Here is a 22,838-nt window from a genome sequence, read left to right as displayed (position 1 = left end):
CTCCATTAATGTAGCCCACACAGAAGATGTTATTGAGCAAACTTCAACTCCTTCAACAAGTCGAATGATGTCACCAATGAGGGAAGCTAAAAATGTGACCGCAACTGCTGGCATTAATCTAGCCTCGCCATGAAATATTAACTCGACTGAGCAACTGGCAAAGACAGCCATGTTGTCTGTGCAAGATTTGTTTTAATATTGGTTTTAGAAATATAGCGCGGGAAAAAAAGGCCCTTTCGTCCCACCGATTCCGCGCCAACCAGCGATCCCCGCACGTTAACACTGTCCAACACACACTAGGGACAATTTACAATTATACCAAGCCAGTTAACCTGCAAACCTGTACATCTTTGGAGTGTGGGAGGAAACCGGAAAAACCCACGCAGGGCACAGGGAGAACGTTCAAACTCCATATCGACAAGCACCCATAGTCAGGATTGAACCCGGATGTGTGGTGCTGTAAGGCAGCAACTCTGCCGCTGCATCACCAATGCTTAGCAATGTAGATGTTTTGGAATGCTTTATTTTCAATACCACTCAGAAAAAACCGAGTCCTGATCTCATCAATTGCCTGGTATACATGACTCCAGAGATAATTAATGAACAGAGAATTGGAGACATCCTTTAGACCTCGTCGTATAGCTCGGCCAATAGCCCTATCCAAAGAAAACGGAGTGATCTGAGGAAAGTAATTGAATAATCTGAAATTTAAAAGTTAATTTCAGTGTGGTGACTAAGGGGCAGCTAGTCTTGCAATGAAACGAGACCGAGAGCACTAGTGTCCTTTAGGGAAGGCCATCTTTCCAGTCTGGCCCGTCATTGATTCCACATCGTCAGCAATTGCCCTTAATGTTTGAGCCCTCAATGGCCCAGAACACCACAGGAGATCCTTTATCCCTGTTGCTATCAAACTGTATAACTCCTCCCCCCCTTCTTGCTGTTAGAAATAGACAATAAATGTAGACCCAGCAAGGTATACCTGCATCCTAAAAGGGGATATACTTTGCTTCCAGCATTCCTCACTTGAGGAAGTTTGGAAATTAAATGGAAATCACAGTGAGAGTGCAAACGTCATGAAATATACTTAGAAATTTAAGATTATTTTTAATTGATTTGAAACATGAAATCAATTGTTATTATATTGCGATTGAATCTTGAATTTAAAATGCTGGAATCTCACATTCCTTGCTAAGAGTGTCAGATCGGCCACAGATTAGCTGATGTCCATCCTGGCAAGGTTTGTACGCAACTGGTAACATAACCACATATGAAAATAGTGTAAACTATCTATTTTCAGTGTGAACCAGCATCTGCAGTTCCTTGGTAGACACAAAAGGCTGGAGTAACTCAGCGGGACAGGCAGCATCTCTAGAGAGAAGAAATGGGTGACGTTTCGGGTCACAACCCTTCTTCAGACTGGAGTTTCTTCCTTCACATAACTACGTGTATGACTGACTTTTATCTCTTTTCTGCAGCATGTCAGATCCTCCCAAAGGGGGTTGTGGCAATCCTGGGACCTTCCTCAAGTCCAGCATCTGCCTCTATCATCAGCCACATCTGCGGTGAAAAGGAGGTAATATTGCTATTAATAATAATCATGATGCTAGGATAACTCCTGATTGAAGAGGCTGGGCCAGCCAATCACTTTACTTCCAGCGTTCATTGAGATCCTAATAGATTTACGCCTCAACTCTATTTACTTGCTGGTGCTCTATGTCCTTTGACACCTTCATCCAAAAGGAACCATTTGTCTTAATATCCAAACTTGCACGCCCAGATTCTGAGCTTAAAGGGTCATCTTCAGGCCAGAGCAGAGGGCTTACCAGTGACGTTTCCTTGTACATCATCTGCTCGAGTACAGGGACAGCCAGGCATGCAGTGGCAGCAAGCTGCACACAACCTGGTTGTTTGGCTCCACGTACAAAATTCAGCTGTACCTGAGGCTCAGGCTTAGAACACGGAAGCAGCTTTTGAATAAGAAGTTGAGGATTTATAGAACCAAGATACAAGATAGATACAATTTATTTGTCATTTGGACCCCTTGAGGTCCAAACGAAATGACGTTTCTGCAGCCATACATTACCAACAAATAGACACAAGACACAACATAATTTACATAAACATCCATCACATCGCTGTGATGGAAGGCCAAAAAAACTTATCTCTCCACTGCACTCCCCCCCCCCCCCGATGTCAGAGTCAAAGTCAAAGCCCCCGGCTGGCGAAGGCGATTGTCCCGCGGCCATTAAAGCCACGCGCCGGGTGGTGCAAGATCGCACACCGGGTCTTGATGTTAGAGCCCCCGACATGCGCTCGCAGAGTCCCGCGGCCATTCCAAGCCGCGCGGGGCAGTGCTGTAAGGCTCCGCTCCAGAAGCTCTTCGACCCCGCAACCAAAAAGAGATCAGCACGGAAACGGGTCCTTCAGCCCACTGGGTCCATGTTCATCATCAAGCGCTTATATACGTACACTAAACATACTCCAGTGCATTGAATTCATACCACATTCACATCAATTCCCCAAGTATGTAACTTGCCGACATACTATAAAAAATTAACAATTACCAATTAACCTACTAATGTGAATATCTTCAGACATGGAAGTAAATTGGAGTATCCAACGTTCACATGAAGAGTCCACACAGACAGAACTAGCGGCTAGGATCGTACATGGGCCTCTGGCACTGTGAGGCAGCAGTCCCTCTATCTGCGCCACTGTGCTGGTGTTTTGGCCTCAGGCCTTGCACGGGCTGTGGCTGGGAGTGCTACTCCCTCAGCCACATCTTCTTTAACTTTTCACCCTTGGTCGTCATTAACCAGCACCTTTCCCCCACAATATTCCACAATATCCACATCCTTTCTCCATCAATGCTCTCAGGACCCAGCCTCACTAATCTGCCCACCAACTCCTCCAAAGTCCCAAGGCTCCTCCTGGCCACCACTAACGCCTCTTCTTCCCGGGTCTTCATCCATTCTCCAATCTCTCTCCCCTCAACATTTATCATGCCAGTCTCTCACAGTACCGTGTCTTCTTCAATCAGATCACCTCTTATTTCATAAATTCTCATGATCCAGTCTTTCCCAAAATCTCTCAAATTCTCCTTGCAGAACAACTCAATCATCACAGGTATCAATATAGAGAGTCCGGTCTTTCAATATAGAGACCAAGAACACACATGGTACTCAAATCAGAAGATATTACATGACGTCTACAATCACAACAAAGTTCATCTTGATTTGTACTCCAAGCTCTCTGTAATAAAGCCTTTCCAATTGTTGCATCCAAATCTTTACTCTCATGAATAAAAATGGAATGAATATTTTCTTGTTCTAACCATTTAAAAAAAAAAAAATTTTTAAATACATAGCAAATTCTCACATTTCACCTTGTACTCCATCTGCCACTTTCTTACCCATTATGTTATCCTTTGCAGATTCTGTGCATTCTCACTCTGTGCTTTGTGGAGTCTCTTCTCCTTAAGGCCACGGTTGCTCATCCACTCGGATCACCTCAACATTAAAAGGCACAAATTGTCACCTCGACAACACGGAATGTGGACTGAAAAAATTCTACCTCGTTAGGCCACTGAACACAATAGATTAAAGTCAGAAATGACGCAGGGGGTTGGGGATCTGAGTGGATGAGTAACTAGCTCACTGACATTGTCCCTTCCTTCACCAGACACCTGGGATTTAAAACATTTTATTTTAACTCGAAAGATGCTTCAGCAGAATGTATAATTTCAATGCAAAAATCAAAAGGGATGGTGAGTTGAAAACTAGTGTGGGACGGAATGCTGGTTTACACTGAAGATAGACACAAAAAGCTGGAGTAACTCAGGCAGTCTGAAGAAGGGTCTCGACCTGAAATGTTACCTATTCCTATTCTCCAGAGATGCTGCCTGACCCGTGGAGTTACTCCAGCTTTTTGTATCTATCATTGTGAGTTGAAAACTACACTAGCTTTGCATTAGGGACATTGAATTGGGAGTATTCGATTGTTTTTAGAATCATAATGAGTTAAAGAGAAAAGGTAAAATTGATTGAACAAAGATCTCTGGGCAACTTATCTGCTGAGAACATCTCTCTGACCAGCTTCCGTCTATTTCAATACAGGTCCCTCATGTGAAGGTAGCACCTGAAGAAATTCCTAAATCGCAGTATTTGAGGTTCACTTCACTAAACCTGCACCCAACCAACACAGACGTCAGCCTAGCTATTGCCAGCATCCTGAACTTCTTCAACAGAACCATGGCGTGTCTGATCTGTGCCAAAGCTGAATGTAAGTTAATCAAAGGCTATTGACATGTATAAAAATATCATGGTGAAATATCGCTCGTCAAAACTATTCCTTTCACTGAATGTTTGAATGGGCAATCTGATACATTTTAGTTCTGACACAGTCAGAAATCATCATCGATCACAGAAATGATGCAAGAGGAGATAACCTGTGGAAATACTCTGGTGTTTCGTTGTGTGAAGTGTGTCCATGGCTGACACACTAACAAAAGTACAGCGAGAAAAGGAGAAAGTCAATAAGCCCGTTGTTCTCAACCCGCCCACCTTTACATCGGCAAGACCAAGCATAGACTAGGCGACTGTTTCACCGAACACCTGCGCTCGATCCGTCAAGGCCTGCAGGATATCTCTTTCCTTCCCCTTCCCATTCCCATAATGACCTTCCTGTCCTGGGCCTCCTCCATTGCCAGAGTGAAGCCACACACAAACTGGAGGAACAGTTTGTACCTTAAAACCTAATGACGGTATGAACATTGAATTCTCCAATTTTAGTTCACTAATCAACAAACACCCTGCCCCTTCCCTCCCCCCCCCCCCCCCCCACCCCCCCCCCACGGGATTTCCCCCCTCTCTTCCTTGTGCCCTAGCTAGATTTGCATCCATTTCCCCCCACAACCCCCCTCCCCTTTCCCTTTCCCTTCACCCTTCCCCTGTCGCATGCCACCTATATCTCTCCATCTTGTTTTACATTTCATGCCTCTTCTGTCATTAACTCACAGCCTTCTCCTTTATCATCTCTGACCTATGACCAGCCATTGTCAAATCAAACCCCACTCACCGGTCTCCACCCATCACTTGCCTGGCTTTGTCCCGCCTCAACCTCTCTTCCAGCTTTCCTCCCCTGACTACAATCAATCTGAAGAAGGGCCCTTTTCATGTCCTCCGGAGATGCTGCCTGACCCACTCATTTATTCCAGCACTTTGTGCCTTTTCATTATTTTAAAGAAATGAGTGTTTGGGAGTTCAGTTCAATGAACCCTCTCATTCATACACTGTCTCATTTGGCCAACCAGTCACTGATTGAATAAATTGATCCTCCCACAATCGCGCATAATAATTTTATTACAAAATATTATAAAGGTTCTGGTTATTTTCTCACATTTCAGTCTTACTAATTGATTATTAGCCGCCTTTTACAGTTTGTTGTGTGTCGATACTGACAATGACATTTGTTTAGAATTTATTTCTGGCATTCTGGTCGTCAGATTTCTTGCATCATCTGCAATGTTGAAGCTTGCCCTGATCATTTGCAAAGTTAATGGTTGGGTGTTTAATTAGATTGTGAAGCTTCTTGGCCCATTGAGCACTGTGGTGTATTGAATAGTCATCCGATGCGTGCTGGTTTCATGGGGCTTGTTTTGTTTTATTTATTTACACTACATGATCGTTGACCTCGACTTTAGTGCTTATGCCACTCATAAAACTGGTGAGGATATTTCAAAACTGATTAAATAACTTGCAAAATATGTCAGCTGGACAATTACCTGTTTATTGAGGGAAAAGTCAAATCTTCATTATTCACGGAAGAGAAGGTTGCACTTCATCCGACTGAATTGGGTGGGAGGGTTGGTGATCTGGGCTGGGATTCCTCAGTAACCAGGTACGGGAGAGGGGAAATAACCTGACACTGCCATTAAGCAATGGGAAGGTCACCTGAGCTGCACCATGGTGAATGATGGAGTTGCCATCATCATCCATTATATTAGTAGGGCTGCTGCTAAGTTGTGTCATGTTTCGGAGTTTAATGCCCCTGTCCCACTTAGGAAACCTGAACGGAAACCTCTGGAGACTTTGCGCCCCACCCAAAGTTTCCGTGCGGTTCCCGGAGGTTTTTGTCAGTCTCCCTACCTGCTTCCACTACCTGCAACCTCCGGCAACCACCTGCAACCTCCAGGAACCGCACGAAAACCTTGGGTGGGGCACAAAGTCTCAAGAGGTTTCCGTTCAGGTTTCCTAAGTGGGACAGGGGCATTAGTTTGGTAAGCCTGCTGATAGGACAAGGTAAATTATCTGAGATGGCTGATTGCCAGGGCAGTGATTTGTTCTACTGACTGACTGAGGTGAGAGAAGGTATTGGTGGGTGTATACTGTCAATGTTACCCTTGTGCTTTGGTGATGAATTATACATTCTCAGCCCTGAGCAACAATTTAGTCGCACCAATCCTGGGCTTTGGTGACAGAGAGAGTTCCATGGTCAAGGTGGTTAAGATCATCAGATGGTCAGTGTGTGTTTTCTCCTCCGGGCCACCTACTCATCTCTCCCTTCCGTGTGATGCTGCACCCAGGTTACTGCAGGCATTCAGATCTGCATATTTAAAAAAAAAAGGGAAATACACAAACATATAACAACAATGTAATACCATATCCATCTCCAATGAATGTACGGAGGGCCCGTTGTGGGAGGACCGTCGGGAAAAGGGAAGGAGAACAAAGGAGGAGCCGGCGGGGGTACTTTGTTACTTTGTCAGTGCCATTATGTGGCAACTATTTGCATACATTGAGTATACAAGCAAAGAATCTCACTATGCCATGTCACATCTGACAATTAACATTCCATTCTATTAGATTCCAATCCATTCTACTAATTAAAAGAAACTTGGTGATTTTCTTAGTTGAGTTTCATTTAGAGATACAGAGTGGAAAGGGGCCCTTCGGCCCATCGAGTCCGCGCCGACCAGCGATCACCCGTACGCTAGTTCTATCTTACACATTTGGGGCAATTTACAGAAGCCAATTAACCTAGAAACCTGCACTACCTTGGGATACGAGAGGAAACCAGAGCACCCGGAGAAACCCCACGCGGTCCCAAGAAGAATGTACAAACTCCACACCAACAAGACCAACAAATCAGGATCATACAATGGCATCCGTCGCTGTAAGGCAGTAACTACCGCTGTGCCACTTTGTGCTGAAATCTTTACATCGGTCTGTCACAACATCTTTCAAATGTGAGGGTGGTTTCCACTTGTGAAATGGATAAATCCTCGTGATTACTGGGGACAGGGAGTGAGCTGCTCCTCAAGGCGGAATTAGTCTGTTTCTTCTGATCTTGAGATTATCCGTTTGCGATTCACTGACAGTAGATGGTGTTTTGAGTATTCTGAAAACTGAGATATTTTGTGTGATTCTTAGTGAACCACTCAGTGCTGTCATCATTGGAACCTTTCATCAGGGTTACTTCAAATAATATGTGATATAGTTGCTTGCTTGCCTGTGTGGTTATTCTGCTTCACTAGTTACATGATCCCCTGGAGCAATGGCACAGGGACCAGAATTGTGTGTTTCCATTTTCATGCCCTTGTTTGGATTTGTCACGCTCACTTTGGCATTTGTCTCATCTATCTCATGGGCTCTGTCATCACTCATCTTTCCACAACACATGTGCACACTTACATGATCAGTTCAACATCCACAAAACCTGCCTTCCTGACTCTTAATTATGTCCTTGTGTTGCTTGGAGCTTTGCAAACTGACTGGAAGAACAGTGCCCCATGGGTTATGCAGAGATGTGCGGTTGGCAGTATTCCCGGTGTCTAATGCTTTTGTTGCTCTGTGATTTCATAAAAAGCGAAAGTTTTGGTTTGCTCCCTTGATCTTCCTTTGGATTGACCAGTGCAGATGATTGTCCTCATCACTCACATGAAGCTCTGCCCTTCACCACTGACCAAAGGCTAGCAAGGTGTCGTTTCACAATTTGTGAAGCAGAGTTCATTGCTGTTGAACAATAGTCAGTCAGACACTGTTTGCAGAACACCAAGCAACACAATGATATGATTAAGTGTTATTTTGGCAGCTTTCGTGGATGTAGAACTAATCGGTTCTAAGTGGCGAATCTCTTGGGGTTACTGATTATTTCAAGCAAATATTCATCAGAACTTAGATCTGAAAAGTCATCGCTAACATTAACCCTAAGCACTTTGGGTAATACAGACATTTATATTGTTTCGTGTTGGAAGGAACTGCAGATGCTGGTTTATACCAAAGATAGACACAAAATGCTGGAGTAACTCAGAGGGACAGGCAGCATCTCTGGATAGAAGGAATAGGTGATGTTTGGGGTCGAGACCTGAAAGAATGAATGAATGAATAAGTTTATTGGCCAAGTATTCACATACAAGGAATTTCCCTTGGTGCTCCGCCCGCAATTGACAACATGACATACAGAGACAGTTAGGAATGACACATAAAACATTAAACATTAATAATAAAATATTATTGATTAAACATGTGAATTAAATAAAATACCAGAGCAAAAGGAGGCTACAGATTTTTGGTTATTGAGTAGAGCTACTGTTCATGGGTGGAAAAAAAAGTTTTTATGTCTGGCTGTGGCAGCTTTGACAATCCGGAGTTGCCTTCCAGAGGGAAGTGATTCAAAGTTTGTGGCCAGGGTGAGAGGGGTCAGAGATGATCTTACCCGCTCACTTCCTGGCCCTTGCAGCGTACAGTTCGTCAATGGGTATCAGAACAATTCCAGTGCTGTTATATAGACACAAAGTGCTGGAGTAAATCGGCTGGTCAAGCAGCATCTCTGGAGAAAAATGATCTGTGATGTTTCATTCAGATTTGATAGTGTAGTCGCTTGGCTTTTGTGTTCAACTAAACAATCTATTTCTGCTCCCACATCTTTTCGCCTAACAGCTATTTACTTTTCACAAATCCTTGGTTGGTTGTAGTGAGCAATGCCTACGCATTTCATTCATTTCACAAGATCTGAAATTGATGCTATCACGAGACGGTGTTGTTTCTATGACGTTAACATTTGGTAGCTGTGTTGCCCTTTTTGCCTGGTGGCAAAGTAGCACTTCTCTTTTCAGCTTTGATATTGTTTAATGTCACTGCCCGCGGCATTGCAGTCACGTTCCTTTGTGCCGAGTGAGGTCCTTTGAAGGCATGATGTAAGTGCTGTCTGCAATGTGAAGAGCTCATACTGTGTCAAAACTCATGAGGGTATCAAAACAATCCCAGAACTGGTATATACAGACACAAAGTGCAGGAGTAACTTGGCTGGTCAGGCAGCATCTCTGGAGAAAAATGATCTGTGATATTTTGGGTCGGGACCCTTCTTAGATCTGTTACGTACTTTCACTCCCATGTGTGGTTGAATGATCCAGTTCATGTGGCAAATAAAACTGTATATTTAGGGTCACAAGATGTATTATTGATCTCTGCACTGGTTTTACATTAGCTTCATGCTTTGTTAAGTGTAGATGCAATGGATTTCCTGAATGACAAGTATTAGCCAAGTAGCTGAGTTTTCCACTTGAGTTTCCTCTTAATTGGAGGTTCCACCTTGTGGGGATAACTGCCACTGGTTTGAGTTCCCGTCATCTCCCTGCTGCTGACAATTTGGCTTTGTCAATTGTCATTCCTGGATTCTGTGCCTGGTAATATCTTACGGCTGTTTTATATCAAATGCCCTGTGACAATGATATTGCTAATTCAAGGAGCTTGGGCAGCTTGTAACCTTGTTCCAAGTGCTTTCTCTCCAAGTTGCTTTGATATGCATCTTAAATGATCCATCTTTCTAAAGTCAAGATTTTTTTTAAATCAGATTTTTCAGCAGCTTGTCAACATTGCAACATTGATCAGTTGTTTCTTTTTGCTTGTACAAGATATCATTTATCTTGTATCACATTATAGTGCGGAGTGAGATATGTGGTGGATGCGTGTTTTGTTCCGAATGGTCATTAGTTATCGATGACAATGACAACGGCTCATAAATATCCTGTTGTATGAAAATTCTGTTGTTGTCCCACGAACTTGCCAACATCTGTCCCAAGACAGTGGAGAGCTCAGACTGCATGCTGCCTGCATGAGGTTAGGTGTAAATGTCGCCACTTTGATGCCATATCAACACAGTGAGGACCCACAGACTGTAGTGTATACTGTTGATGTAAACAGTTATTTTCAACATTGGGTGGTTTGGATGGACTAGGTATAATTAGATTACATGAGTATATTGGGTCAAGATGGTGCTGGAAACCTGGCGACTCTTGTGTACTGTCTAAGTGTAATTTACTATCTTGCCCTCTTGTACTTAAGTATGATTGTGCCTCTGTACAGTAAGATTCTTACTAAACTGTCCGCAAAAACAGATTATCACTGTGCCTAGGTACATGTGACAATAAAGTACCATGTGTCCCCTCAACAATTGCTGGGTTAAAAGCAGACTGACTCAGTCACAGACACAAGACACAGGCGCAATAAATCCTACATACTGAATTGAAAATTCACTTTCATTGGGAGTGAGGTTTACATATGCAAAATGTTCGGACTGACAGCTACTGTGTTCCCAGGTTTCTTTGTTTTGATCTCCAGTGTAAGCTGCAACTGTTAAGCCTTCATGTCTGTGTGGATTTATGTAGATTTAGTGCTTGCAAACAATGACCACGATTTTTATTGCCACATCAGAGCTACTGGAGACTGGGCATGCTCACAACTGTACACGTTGACAAGCACATATTTGTGAAGCAAAAGGCCAAATTAAGATGCATTGTATTTATTTTACTTCAGTGCAATCCAACGGGTAGATAATGTCATTGTTTTCATTGAAGCAAAAAAATCAATAAATCAATTCACATTGATTCATTGACCTCATATCGAGTAAAAGGTCAAATATCCAGAAATATAGCAATATCTGGATATAATTTGAACAAACAAAATACACACAGTATTTTTTAAAAGAAAACATGCCAACATAGCAGGACAATAATAGCATAACATAACAATGAAGATTAACTATCTAACCACATTTGCAATCCCGTTTACAGAGCAGAGAAGAGCACAGCTGAGGAGAAAGCCTTAGCCTGCTATGTTTATTCAGCCAAGATGCATCTCGTCACACTTGTCCAGATTAAACTCCATCTGCCATTTCTCTGCCCAAAATTACGATTGATCTTTATCCCACTGTATCCTTTGACAACCTTCCTCCCTATCCACAACTCACAAATTTTCATATTGGCTTTAAGAATAAGCCATTCAGAACGGACACGAGGAAACACTTTTTCTCACAGAGAGTGGTGAGTCTGTGGAATTCTCTGCCTCGGAGGGCGGTGGAGGCGCGTTCTCTGGATGCTTTCAAGAGAGAGCTAGATAGGGCTCTGAAAAATAGCGGAGTCAGGGTATATGGGGAAAAGGCAGGAACGGGGTACTGATTGGGGATGATCAGCCATGATCACATTGAATGGCGGTGCTGGCTCGAAGGGCCGAATGGCCTACTCATGCACCTATTGTCTATTGTCTATTGGCTGCAAACTTACTTATTAGACCACCTATATTTTCATCCAAATTATTAATATTACAAACAACAGAGGTCCCAGCACTGGTACCAGAAATAAATATCAGAGATACAGTGCAGAAACAGACCGTCTGACCCACCAAATCCGCATGGACCTGCGATCCCCACACACTAATACTATCCTACACACACTAGGGACAATTTACATTTATACCAAGCCAATCAACCTACAAACCTGCATGTCTTTGGAGTGTGGGAGGAACAAAGATCACGGGGAAAACCCATGCAGTCACGGGGAGAACTTACAAACTCCTTACAGACAGCACCCGTAGTTGGGATCGAACCTGGGTCTCCGGAGCTGTAAACACTGTAAGGCAGCAACTCTACTGCTGTGCCACCGTGCTGCCCTATCTTTTCAGGAAACCATTGGTCACAGACATCATCAGAAAAACACCCTCACCCATTGTGTTCTGTGACCAAGCTAATTTTATATCCAACTTCCTGTGGATCTCATTTGACTTAATCTTCTTGAGCAGCCTACCATGAGGGACCTTATCAAATGTTTTACTGAAGTTCATGCTGACTTCATTCATTGCCTTGTAGTCATGTAGTCATCCATTGACTACATCCTTCGATCATCTTCCCCCGCTCCTCAAAGAAACTCAAATCAAATATGTGAGATGATCCTCCCCCGCCCCGCACAAACCCATGGTGACCCTCACTGATGTGTCCATGCTTTTCCAAATGCGAGTAATTCCTATCTCTAAGAATTTTCTCCATTAATTTCCCTATCAAGGATCTAAAGTTAACTGGCCTATAATTTATTTGTTTGACCCTGATGTCCTTCTTGAGAAAATGAACAATATGGTCTATTTTCCAGTCCTCTGGGATCTTATATAATAATAATAATAATAATAATAATAATAATAATAATAATATATTTTATTGGCATTGCGCATCAGTGCAACGAGATTTGGTATGCAGCTTCCAACCGATGTCAAAAAAATGAAATAAATAAATAAACTGTGACGTGACCATCTGAGGGAGCAGTCCAGGGGGGATGGGGGGCACTCAGCAGGGCTGGTTCAGAGCCGCTATAGCTCTGGGAATGAAGCTGTTTCTGAGTCTGGAGGTTCGGGCGTAGAAGGCCTTGTAACGTCTGCCGGACGGAAGTAGTTCGAACAGTCCGTTACAAGGGTGTGAGGAGTCATTATGGATGCTGACGGCCTTCCTGAGGCACCGTGTGTGGTAGATGCCTTCCAAGGCTGGTAGCTGTGTCCCAATAATCCTATGTCGCTGAAGAGGATACAAAGATCTCTGTCAAAGCCCCAACAATCTTCTCCCTTGCCTCCCGCAGTTTTCTGAGATAAATCTCATATGGTCCTCGAGACTTATCCACCTTAGTTTATTCAAGACACCCAGCACCTCCCCCTCCTCAATATATCAACCTGCCCTGGAATATTACCATACCCCTCCCTTTATCTTACCATCATCCATGTCCTTCTCCCTGGGTAATACCAAATCCTACGCAAAATACTTTTTAAGGACGTCACCCACTTCCTCTGGCTCAATGCATAAATTCCCTCCCTTACCCTTCATGGATCTATCCTTTCCCTCGCTACCCTCTTTCTCCTAAAATACAGGTAAAGTGCGTTAGGAATTTCCTTAATACGACTTGCCAAGGTCGTATCCTAGCCTTATTATTTTTTTGGTTTGTTCTTTCTTGTTTCATTTATCTGAATTCACCTTTCCAAAGCACCAGAAGCTCAGGGTCACCTTAGTAGACTGAATGGATGAGTCCACAGAACAATCACTCAATCTGCACTTGGTTTCTTCAGCACAGAGAAGCAAATGCAATATGCAGCTTGGAAGGTGTGCACACCACCCTCCGCAGTTCATTCCCAGAGGTTCTGCCACCTTCAGTGAGATGCCAGCATTAGACACAGCTTCTTCTCCCTTTCGCTTTCAACATTGCAAAGGGACTGCAACCTCCACAATTCCCTCGTTTTTCTATTCATCTCCTCCAACCATGTCCCTTCACGTGGTTCTTCCATCTATCTGTTGAGAGATGTAAAATTTGCCATTTTACCTCATCCCTATCCACCATCCAGAGACCATAACCACCCCTCCAGTCTTAAACTGCAGAGAGAATTGGAAATATGCTGTGAGCTAAACAGTTTTATTCAAAATGATTGCTATTTCTTCATCTTGTACTGTGTCATTTGTATACAACTCAAATTGTTTTTTTTCCATTATTATCTGAAGTTACATTTGCATTCAATTGCATATTGAAAGCTTAAACCTGCGTACATCTGCACCTTGCATTGCCTTTCTATTGTGTGCATACTTCAATTTCTGTTTTCTTCTTTTGTTCCATTACGGTGCATTACATCATGCTTATCTGCATTGAATTATATGTGCTGCTTCTGCCTTTTCCCCTTACAGATCTATATCCTTGTGCTTGTTAACAAGGACTAGTGTCTCTTGGCTGGTGTAGAATTTCATATCCTAAACAAGTGCTTTGGCAGGGTCTGACAAGAAAACACATTGTAAAATGATAACCATGACCTGTAAGCTCAGGTCCAATATGACTATTGATTTCTCTAACTTCAAATAACCCTTGCATCACCTTGCTCTCCATCCATCTCCACCTCAGTCATTCACTGTTGTCCTGCTGAGGTTCACTGTTTGTATTACTTGTTAATTCCTTGATCATCGTTGCTGGTTTTGATCTGTCTTCTTGCATATCTTTCATTAAATTATTCCACGTGCCTTTATCTTCCCTCTCCCCTGACTCTCAGTCTGAAGTCGTACCTCGACCCGAAGCGTCACCTATTCCTTTTCTCCAGAGATGCTGCCTGACCCGCTGAGTTACACCAGCTTTTTGTGTTTATCCAATGAAATGCATATCCAGTTTATCCAATGAGATGAAGAGTTGAATCCTTGAGTAATGTAAGAGTGGGCAAGCTGGTTAATAGAACATTTTGCAACATGATAGTATTGGTGAAGCTGAAGAAAGCCTAGGTAACACTGTTGTAGTGTAGATATGGCCCCTGTATCAAACGAGACAAGAGAGCTTCAATGGCATAAGATTGGGAACTCCCATAGCAGTCGAGGACAAGAGTTTTCTCCTCACTTTCATAAGACAAAGGGAGTAATCCACATCCCTTGGGGTGAAATGGGAGAGTGCCTGAGATAAGAAAGTACAAGAGAGAAGTTTGATAAGGCACAGGCATGTTCCAATGGAATCAGAATAGATGAGAAGGGAAGTCACTAAAATGCTACTACTGGGGAGAGGGGGAAAAGGAAGACTGAAGATGACATGGGAAAATATAATGTACATGGTTGTAAAAGAGAAGCTGTAAGAGAAGGTACATCTGACCAAAGCCAATAAAGAACCAGGAACTGCAACACCAGCTCCATTTAGATGGTACAAGCACTTGGGGAAAGTTGGAAATGCAGGACAGGGTGATGCTGGAGAGGGGAGAATAATATACATTTTTGTGTTGATAAGGAGTGGCATAATGGCACAGCAGTAAAGTTGCAGCGCCAGAGACCTGCGTGGGTTTTCTCTGGGTGCTCTGGTCTTCCCCCGCACTTCAAAAACGTACAGGTTTGTCGGTCAATTGGCTGTTGTAAATTGTCCCTAGTATATAGGATGGTGTAGTGCATGGGGCGATCGTTGGTCAGCGCAGACTCAGTGGGCCGAAGGGCCTGTTTCCACACTGTATCTCTAAAGTCTAAAGTGAACAATCTCTGTATGAGGTAATCATTTATTGCATCAGGTCTAAACAATGTGCATGTGTGAATTTCACTCGTCCACATGTCAGCAAATGATATAAAAATGAAATATTTAGAAAGGATATTTGAAGATTCAATGTAGCTACACGTTAGGGGGAATCCTGATTGATATAGTGAGTTGTGGTTGACGCTAGCAGTCGAGGACAAGAGTTTTCTCCTCACTTTCATAATCTCTTGCCTTATCATTTTAATTCTTTCTGACAATTTTTAAGTAACTGTTTTCCAGTAGTTTTGACCAAAGCCAAGTTGTGTGGTTAGAAGATTTCTTTGTTAATTGAAGCCTTCCAAGTACAATTCCCTGCCAAGAATCCCAGGAAGATATTTCATTCTGATATATTTTAGATACGGCCTTGCAGTTTGATTTATTCTAGATGTCATCTCACTCCCCAATTTTTCTGCAGGCCTTTTGAGTTTGGAAAAGTTATTGCGCCAGTTTCTTATTTCCAAGGACACCTTGTCGGTGCGAATGTTGGATCAAAATCAGGATTCAACACCACTCCTAAAGGAAATCCGAGATGACAAGATTGCAACGATAATTATTGATGCCAGTGCTTCAGTGTCACAATCAATCCTTCGCAAGGTAGGTTTAACCTTAAGATTACTATGTTGCAGTCAACCAGCGTCTAACCATTAATGAAAGCTCCCAAACGAAACACGAGAACTTGCTTAGATGCTTCAAATGATTATTTCTGCCAGTTACTGACTCATTGTTTCTGCTGTAATGTGAGATAGCAGATTCGTACACAATAATCAAAGCTGGCTGTTTTGTATTCTAATCTGTGAGGCTTTGTAAGACTTCCTGGGTGTGGGACTGATTTTTTTCCCCTTCTAACCTGATCCATCAGTCATCACTTTTGATGGAAACATTTTGCACAAATCTTGTGGTGCAGAGATGGCCATTCTATAGTCCTATCTGTTCTAAATTCACCGGTTGAAGTTAAACAACCAGATGAGATGACATTTTGCACCGGCAGTTAATGTTAGCTGGGGTGTATAACTGCATTTCTGAATGCAAATGTTCCACTGATTACAGATATGCATGTGTTCTGAATATTTATAATGCTGACACCTCCCTAGTACTATCAGTTTTATTAAGGACAATGGTGCCATAACAATGAATGATTGTTGAATGATTCCTTATCCGGGATGCTAATAATGAGTCCAAAGCATCCACCTTCTTGGAAGTTTCCCCTTCAAGTGTTGCTCTGTGTGATAAATACACACCATCCAGTTCTACTGATAAGGTCATAAGCAGAATAAGGCTATTCGGCCCATCAAGTCTACTCTGCCATTCAATCTTGGCTATCTCTCCCTCCAAAAGCCATTCTCCTGCCTTCTCCCCATAACCCCTGACACCAGTACTAATCAAGAATCTATCTGTCTCTGCCTTAAAAATATCCATTGACTTGGCATCCACAGCCTGCTGTGGCAAATAATTCCATAGATTCACCACCCTCTGATGAAACAAAATCCTCTTCATCTTCTTAAAGGAAAGTCCTTTAATTCTGAGACTATGACCTCCAGTCTCAGACTCTCCCACCAGTGGAAACATCCTCTCCACGTCCACTCTATCCAAGCCTTTCACTATTTGATGCTCACAGGTTTCATCATCCATGCCTGTTTGCAACATGATCATAGGTGGGAGATAATGAGTGGCAAGTACCATTTGCAGCACAAAAGTACCAGTCGATGACAGAAGCAGAAGATTCAACCAGCTGCCCTTGATATAGCAATGTTACAAAATTTTGAGATTTAAAAAATCAAGTCTGCAATTTATCCCATCAGATAAAGCATAACAATAAGTTTAATTTGACACCTAATTCACTTTTATATCTCAAGTAATAAAAAAGTTATGGCCATTTTCATACTCGGAAATTAGCATCTTGTTCCCTATTGATTTTCTATGGACATAACAAAAAAGCTGTGATCGTGGACAGTCAAAAGCCCATAACCTTCTTAAAAATTAAGAGAACTGAATGAAATTTTCAGTTATCATAGATTGAAGCATTCTGAAACAAATATAAAATAATCTTACTTGGATGACCTGAAATTAAAGCATATAATTAGTTAGTTACCCAATTGTAGCTAATTTCAAACTTCAATTACTAGATGTAAACATCTATCCATTTCTTAATAAATGATTAACATTTTAAAATAGCCCAAGTGTCCAAATAATATTCACAAATAATTCACAATAAAACATGATTTTTAAATCTCATTTACAACAATTTATAGGCCAAATGGAAGGAATTTAGTGTTCATTTGCTGTAAATTAAAGTCAATTTAAATCGGCTTTCTAGTGGGTTCCTGTGAACGCGCTGGTTTAGAACGTTCACATTGCGCTGGATTTGTGCCCTCAAACGCCCAGAAAAATACTGCGGGATATAAAGAGCCCAAAATGAACTACTCGCTATAGAAAACTTTATATACAGGGTTATATACAAGCCCCATTTAATGTAAAAATAAGGTACATACCTTTAATTGTTTGCTTTATAAAACCCTGGGGCTGCGAGAGGTTGCGGAGTGAGAGAGTGATTTTTAAACTACTATAAATATTATACAAGGCCATAAAAACTAATAATACCTTTTGCGACGGGGTCTTTCAGTGATTTTCCGTTAATGATTTACTAGGCTGAACATTTTCGATTGGAACAGCCTAGTAAAAATCGCGTTTTAAACCCGCCCCCTCTAAACAGCGCCAAAATCGCGCACAAGGGGTGGGGCAGATGCTCAGCCACGATTCAGGTAGGTTTTGTAACATACCTACTTGATATTCAATGATATTGCCATCAATCTCTCCCAACATCCTTGGTGTCATCAATGATGATGAACTCATATTAAGCATATATGAATCGGATTAAAAGCCAGATGATAGAGCTGCTGCCTTACTGTGCCAGAGGACTGGGTTCCATCCCCGCCTTGGGTGCTGTCTGTGTGGAGTTTGCCCATTCTCCCTGACTGTGCGTGTTTCCTCCGGGTGCTCCTGAATCCTCACATATCCCAAACATGTGTGTGTTTATAGGTTAAGGGCCTGTCCCACTTGGCTGTCATTCGCGCGCCATTTACGCGACCTGCTAGTGTGTGGGTAGCATGTGTGTAGCGTGTGGGTAGTGCGGCGCATGGAGTGGCGTGGAGGAGTGTGGACTTCGTCCTCAACGAAATCTTCGTGCGCCACTGGCCTGTCGCGTAACTGACGGCCAAAGTGGGACAGGCCCAAGACCCTGGCGCGGCGCAACGTCTCACCTCCAACAGCAGCAGAAGCCGGTAAACGATCGCCGAGCTCGACCTGGGGCTCACGGCCGTTGCGGATCCGGATCCGCCCCCACTCCTACTCCCAGAGCAGGGCCAAGACGATTGGAGATAGACACAAAATGCAGGAGTTACTCAGTGGGACCGGCAGCATCTCTGGAGAGAAGCAATGGGTGGCGTTTCGGGTCGAGACCCTTCTTCAGACTGAAGAAGTCTCGACCCAAAACATTTTGTGTCCATCTTCAAATGAACAGAGGATTGGTGGTCGATGTGGACTCTGAGGGCATGGAGTATCTGTAAACTAATGTAAATATGCTGTGGGAGTCATACGCCTCAAGACTTTCCCTTCTCCCCTCCGCCAACTCAATTGCAAAACACATCAGGAGCGTGATGGAATAGTCAACAAGTGCCTGGGTGAGGATGACAATTCTGAAGAAACAACACTTTCCTGGACAAAACAGCTATTTGTTTGGTGCCCTTTCCACCACCTTAAACATTGGTTCACTACATCACAGCCGTACAGTGAATGTGGTGTGCGTTCCATTCATAAAGTGCAATGTAGATGTTCACTTTGGCCACTCCAAATGCGTCACCATTCACAAACTCGTAACCACCACAACCTCAAAGGAGAAAGGTTGGTTTGCTTTGCGAGTTTATTATTATTGTGTAGTAAGATACTGCGAAAATCGTGCCTCACTCATAGGTCACCATCCCTGCCTGATTATTTGGGAGACCGATATTCCCACCCAACCATCCCTCTCCTCCAAAATCCCACTGCCCAACCGAGACACTTTGCCAACTCTATTACCCACAATGTAGGACAGACACTGATGGTGGACTATTGCAGCCATTATCAACCAACTATTCTGGTCCATATGCAACTAAGCAATTCAAAATAAATTGGTTCAGCTGGCCATTTGGCCCAACTCATCCACAACTATACTTGCTCTCAGTATGACCTCGCGTTGTGGTAGTTTATTCGATTAACCAGGGTTCACCCTCAACCCTATGGCCACGATGGGACCTAACCCAGCCATTATGCTGACCTTTAGAACTCTAATGTATAAATTCATTGATGGTTCCTCTCCTCTGTCCTGAATAGTGTAGCAGGCATTTTTTTTTAATGAATAATGGGTAAATGAAGGACACATTTCCTTAAATAATTGAATGATAAATCTTCTATGATTAAAATCATTTATTTTTTGTAGCAGTGGAGTTCTTTGTTTGTTACACACTCTGTCTAACTGTAAACTAGTCAGGAATTACAACCAGAGGCAGACCGATGGCAATGGGCAGGGAAACTAATTTTGATGCATTCACTCTGAGCAAAAGGGATGGATATAAGGAATGTAGCATCAGTGGGAGAGGGCTCCCGCAGATGGAAGTGTGAGTATAGCAAATTAACAATGGAATTATTGTAATTGCATCACGGAGAGAGCATTTGGCACCATGCAAGTAACTGAATCAGTTAACAAGCATTTTGCTGCAAACACAATTGTCGTTAAAAGGGTGATGAGATAAGCTCGAAATACAACACTTCATGATTATCCCAGAAATTATGGCAGAGTAATCTATTGTACTAACTTGGAATGTATAAAACGTTATAAGAGCCATTTGATTGAGTTTTGTGAATGCTGGTTAGAACTCACAACAATCAGTTGCTTCCATGCCAATGAAATGCATCATCAGTAAAAGCCTTGTGTATGCTTTCATACCTTTTAGACTCAGTTTTATCTGTGTCCCTTGCCACATCCTATCGTCCTGTACCCCACATATAAAATGCAGTTACTGTATGTTATTCTGTCTCCTTCACACATTACTGCCCTCACCACTAATGTTCTCCATCCCCCCCACAATACTGGAGTATAATTTCACACGTACTGTACAGAAGTTGTCCTACTTTCAACGCATTGTGCTGCAATGGACAAACGTGTTGGGAGAGCAGGGTAGTGTTCCCTTACTGCTCATTTACTGAAAGTAATAAAATTGTTGAGTCGAGATTTTGAAGTGCACTCGGAGGCTGAGATTCAAACGGTATTACACTGTTGTTGGTGGGTGGGTGGATCGTAATATCACACATAATGCAGCTGGCTACATTTCACCGGGATGGAGATTATGCAAATAGAAGCTGGGAAATCTGGGAGAGAAAGAATGGAATTGACATGGAAATTACAACAAAAAAAACATGGATAATGGGTTCTCAGTGAAGACTGTGGTTGAACTGGATGTGAGCAAGATTACATAGTTTTAAATAACTGGATAAAAAGAATATGTGGCTTGACACTAAACTCCAAGTCAAACAAATTGGCTGCATTTTGCTTGGGGTGGAGGTTATGCAATTAATAATAAGGCCACATATGCTGACACATTGGCTGTTAATTCTTAATGCAGAAAAGAAATGCTGCAGCAAACCTCTTCTTCAAACAGAGAGTGATATAACAGAGGTTTTCCAAAGCCCTTGGGATCAGGCTCAGTAGAATCTCTTTCCTCTAACAATCAGATCATAGATTTAAGTCTCACACTGAGACTGTTAAAATCCAGAATGCAAAACCTGAGATGGAGGTGGAATCCAATTGTGTAAAAAATTCAAAAACAAAAACTAGATTTGTGTTTAAGGGTGACTAATTTCCAGAGAATGGGAGAAAACTTCAGTGTGGGATTAACCTGAACAGCTTATACATAGACCCAGCCAGCACAGACACAAGTGATTGAATGACCACTGTACCGATAGAGACTAAGCATGATTCCAAATCCACTTTGGTCTCTGGATCCTTTGTAGAAGGAGTGTGTGCTTGTATAGCATGGTCCTTACCTATAGTAATCCATGTAATGTTGAAACCTTCCATGCCAGTCAGCCACACATGGAGCATTGAGGATTTCCTTCAGCTACCTCTCCCTTCCGACTTGCAGAAAAAGAATGGGAAAGGAAAAAAGAAAGGTATAAAACTGACCAAACACACAAATTTAAGGCATGTCATTATGAACGTAGAATTGCCAAACAATATTTGCTAATTACAGATGGAGATAGGAAGAAAGAAAGTTAATTAATCCTCGTGATGTACTCTACAGCATTGAGATAATTTTGGCTTAAGTTCATTCTCCAGTTCATTTCCCGTCTGTTTTTTCAATGGGATGGAGTTGTGACGCAACTCAAACCTCATGTTATAGATAAAAAACAGAAAATGCTGGAACTTGTCAGCAAGTCAGGCAGCGTCTGTGGAGGGAGAACAAAGTTAACATTTCACATCAATGACCCTTTGCCTCAACTAGAAAAGTGAGAGGACAAATGTGTTTGCAGTTGCAGATGAAGAGGGAATTTAAAAAAACGGATGGAATTGCTGTGATGGTGCAAGACAAAGCTATCAGGTCGAATATTACTTTAATCAACGTGTCTGGTCATTTGGTCATATCTACTTGTGACAGGTCAGAGAGAACTCCAGAAAATGACATTTATTTGTCTCTTCCAGACAAATGTCCGCAGAAAAGGACATAAATTAAAATTAGTGAAGAATGACTTTATTTATAGCAGATCTTACAATTTTATTTTACTCAGAAGGTGATAAGTTTGAAATAATCTGTCGTATATTACATATAGACACAGCTGAATGTTCAGTTTGGGTGAACACAATGATCAATTGAGACTAATTGATGGTTTCTTGTATTTCTCAAATGTGTGGAAGATTTGTGAATTCTAAAATCGGTTTCAATGGATGCAGTAACTTGCACTTTTTAACTTGTTTTCCAGGCTGTGGAGTTGGGAATGACATCCACCTACTACAACTACATCTTTACATCACTGGTAAAGTAATGCCAAGCATCCAATGGTTAAGACTATCTACCAGGCAGAGTCCTTTCATTCTTTAATCCCAAAGTGTTTTGTACAGCGTTTGAATTGGGTTAGAAATGCTCCCTTTCCAGTTAATCTGCTTCAGCTCACAGCATTTGTGATGTTTTCAACATTAGTATCTGCTGAACTCAGATAATTTCTGGCAGCTTTGACCAAGTAGTATTGTTCGGACTGCATAAAAGATCCTGACGTAATGGATGACAGTCCTTGTGAACTACAGTACCTATTAAAATGTTGAAGCAAAGCAAAAGTCTAGAAAAATTATCCCTTTGCCACATCTGCAGTGAGATGCTAACAAAGGAGTGATTCTTATGAAGAATAAAGCAGAAGGGTTTTCTTTGTTCAATCTTTCTTTATTCGATAGTGTCCATATATAATCGCAGCATGGTTCAGCGCCCAGACT

General features: G+C 42.3%; 1 protein-coding gene across 1 annotated transcript in view; it reads left to right on the top strand.

The window, feature by feature from the left end:
- Positions 1 to 22,838, top strand: part of grik4 (glutamate receptor, ionotropic, kainate 4) — a 95,137-nt gene that overhangs the window by 19,393 nt on the left and 52,906 nt on the right. The window contains exons 4-7 of the mRNA XM_055660773.1: positions 1,476 to 1,573; positions 4,116 to 4,281; positions 15,741 to 15,919; positions 22,334 to 22,387. Of these exons, the coding sequence (XP_055516748.1) occupies positions 1,476 to 1,573; positions 4,116 to 4,281; positions 15,741 to 15,919; positions 22,334 to 22,387 (497 nt within the window). The remainder of the gene's footprint in view (positions 1 to 1,475; positions 1,574 to 4,115; positions 4,282 to 15,740; positions 15,920 to 22,333; positions 22,388 to 22,838) is intronic.

This window comes from Leucoraja erinacea, chromosome 32 (assembly GCF_028641065.1).
Source record: "Leucoraja erinacea ecotype New England chromosome 32, Leri_hhj_1, whole genome shotgun sequence".
NCBI classification, from domain to species: domain Eukaryota; kingdom Metazoa; phylum Chordata; class Chondrichthyes; order Rajiformes; family Rajidae; genus Leucoraja; species Leucoraja erinaceus.
Note: the sequence above shows the minus strand (reverse complement) of the source record. Positions and strands in the feature narration are given on the sequence as shown.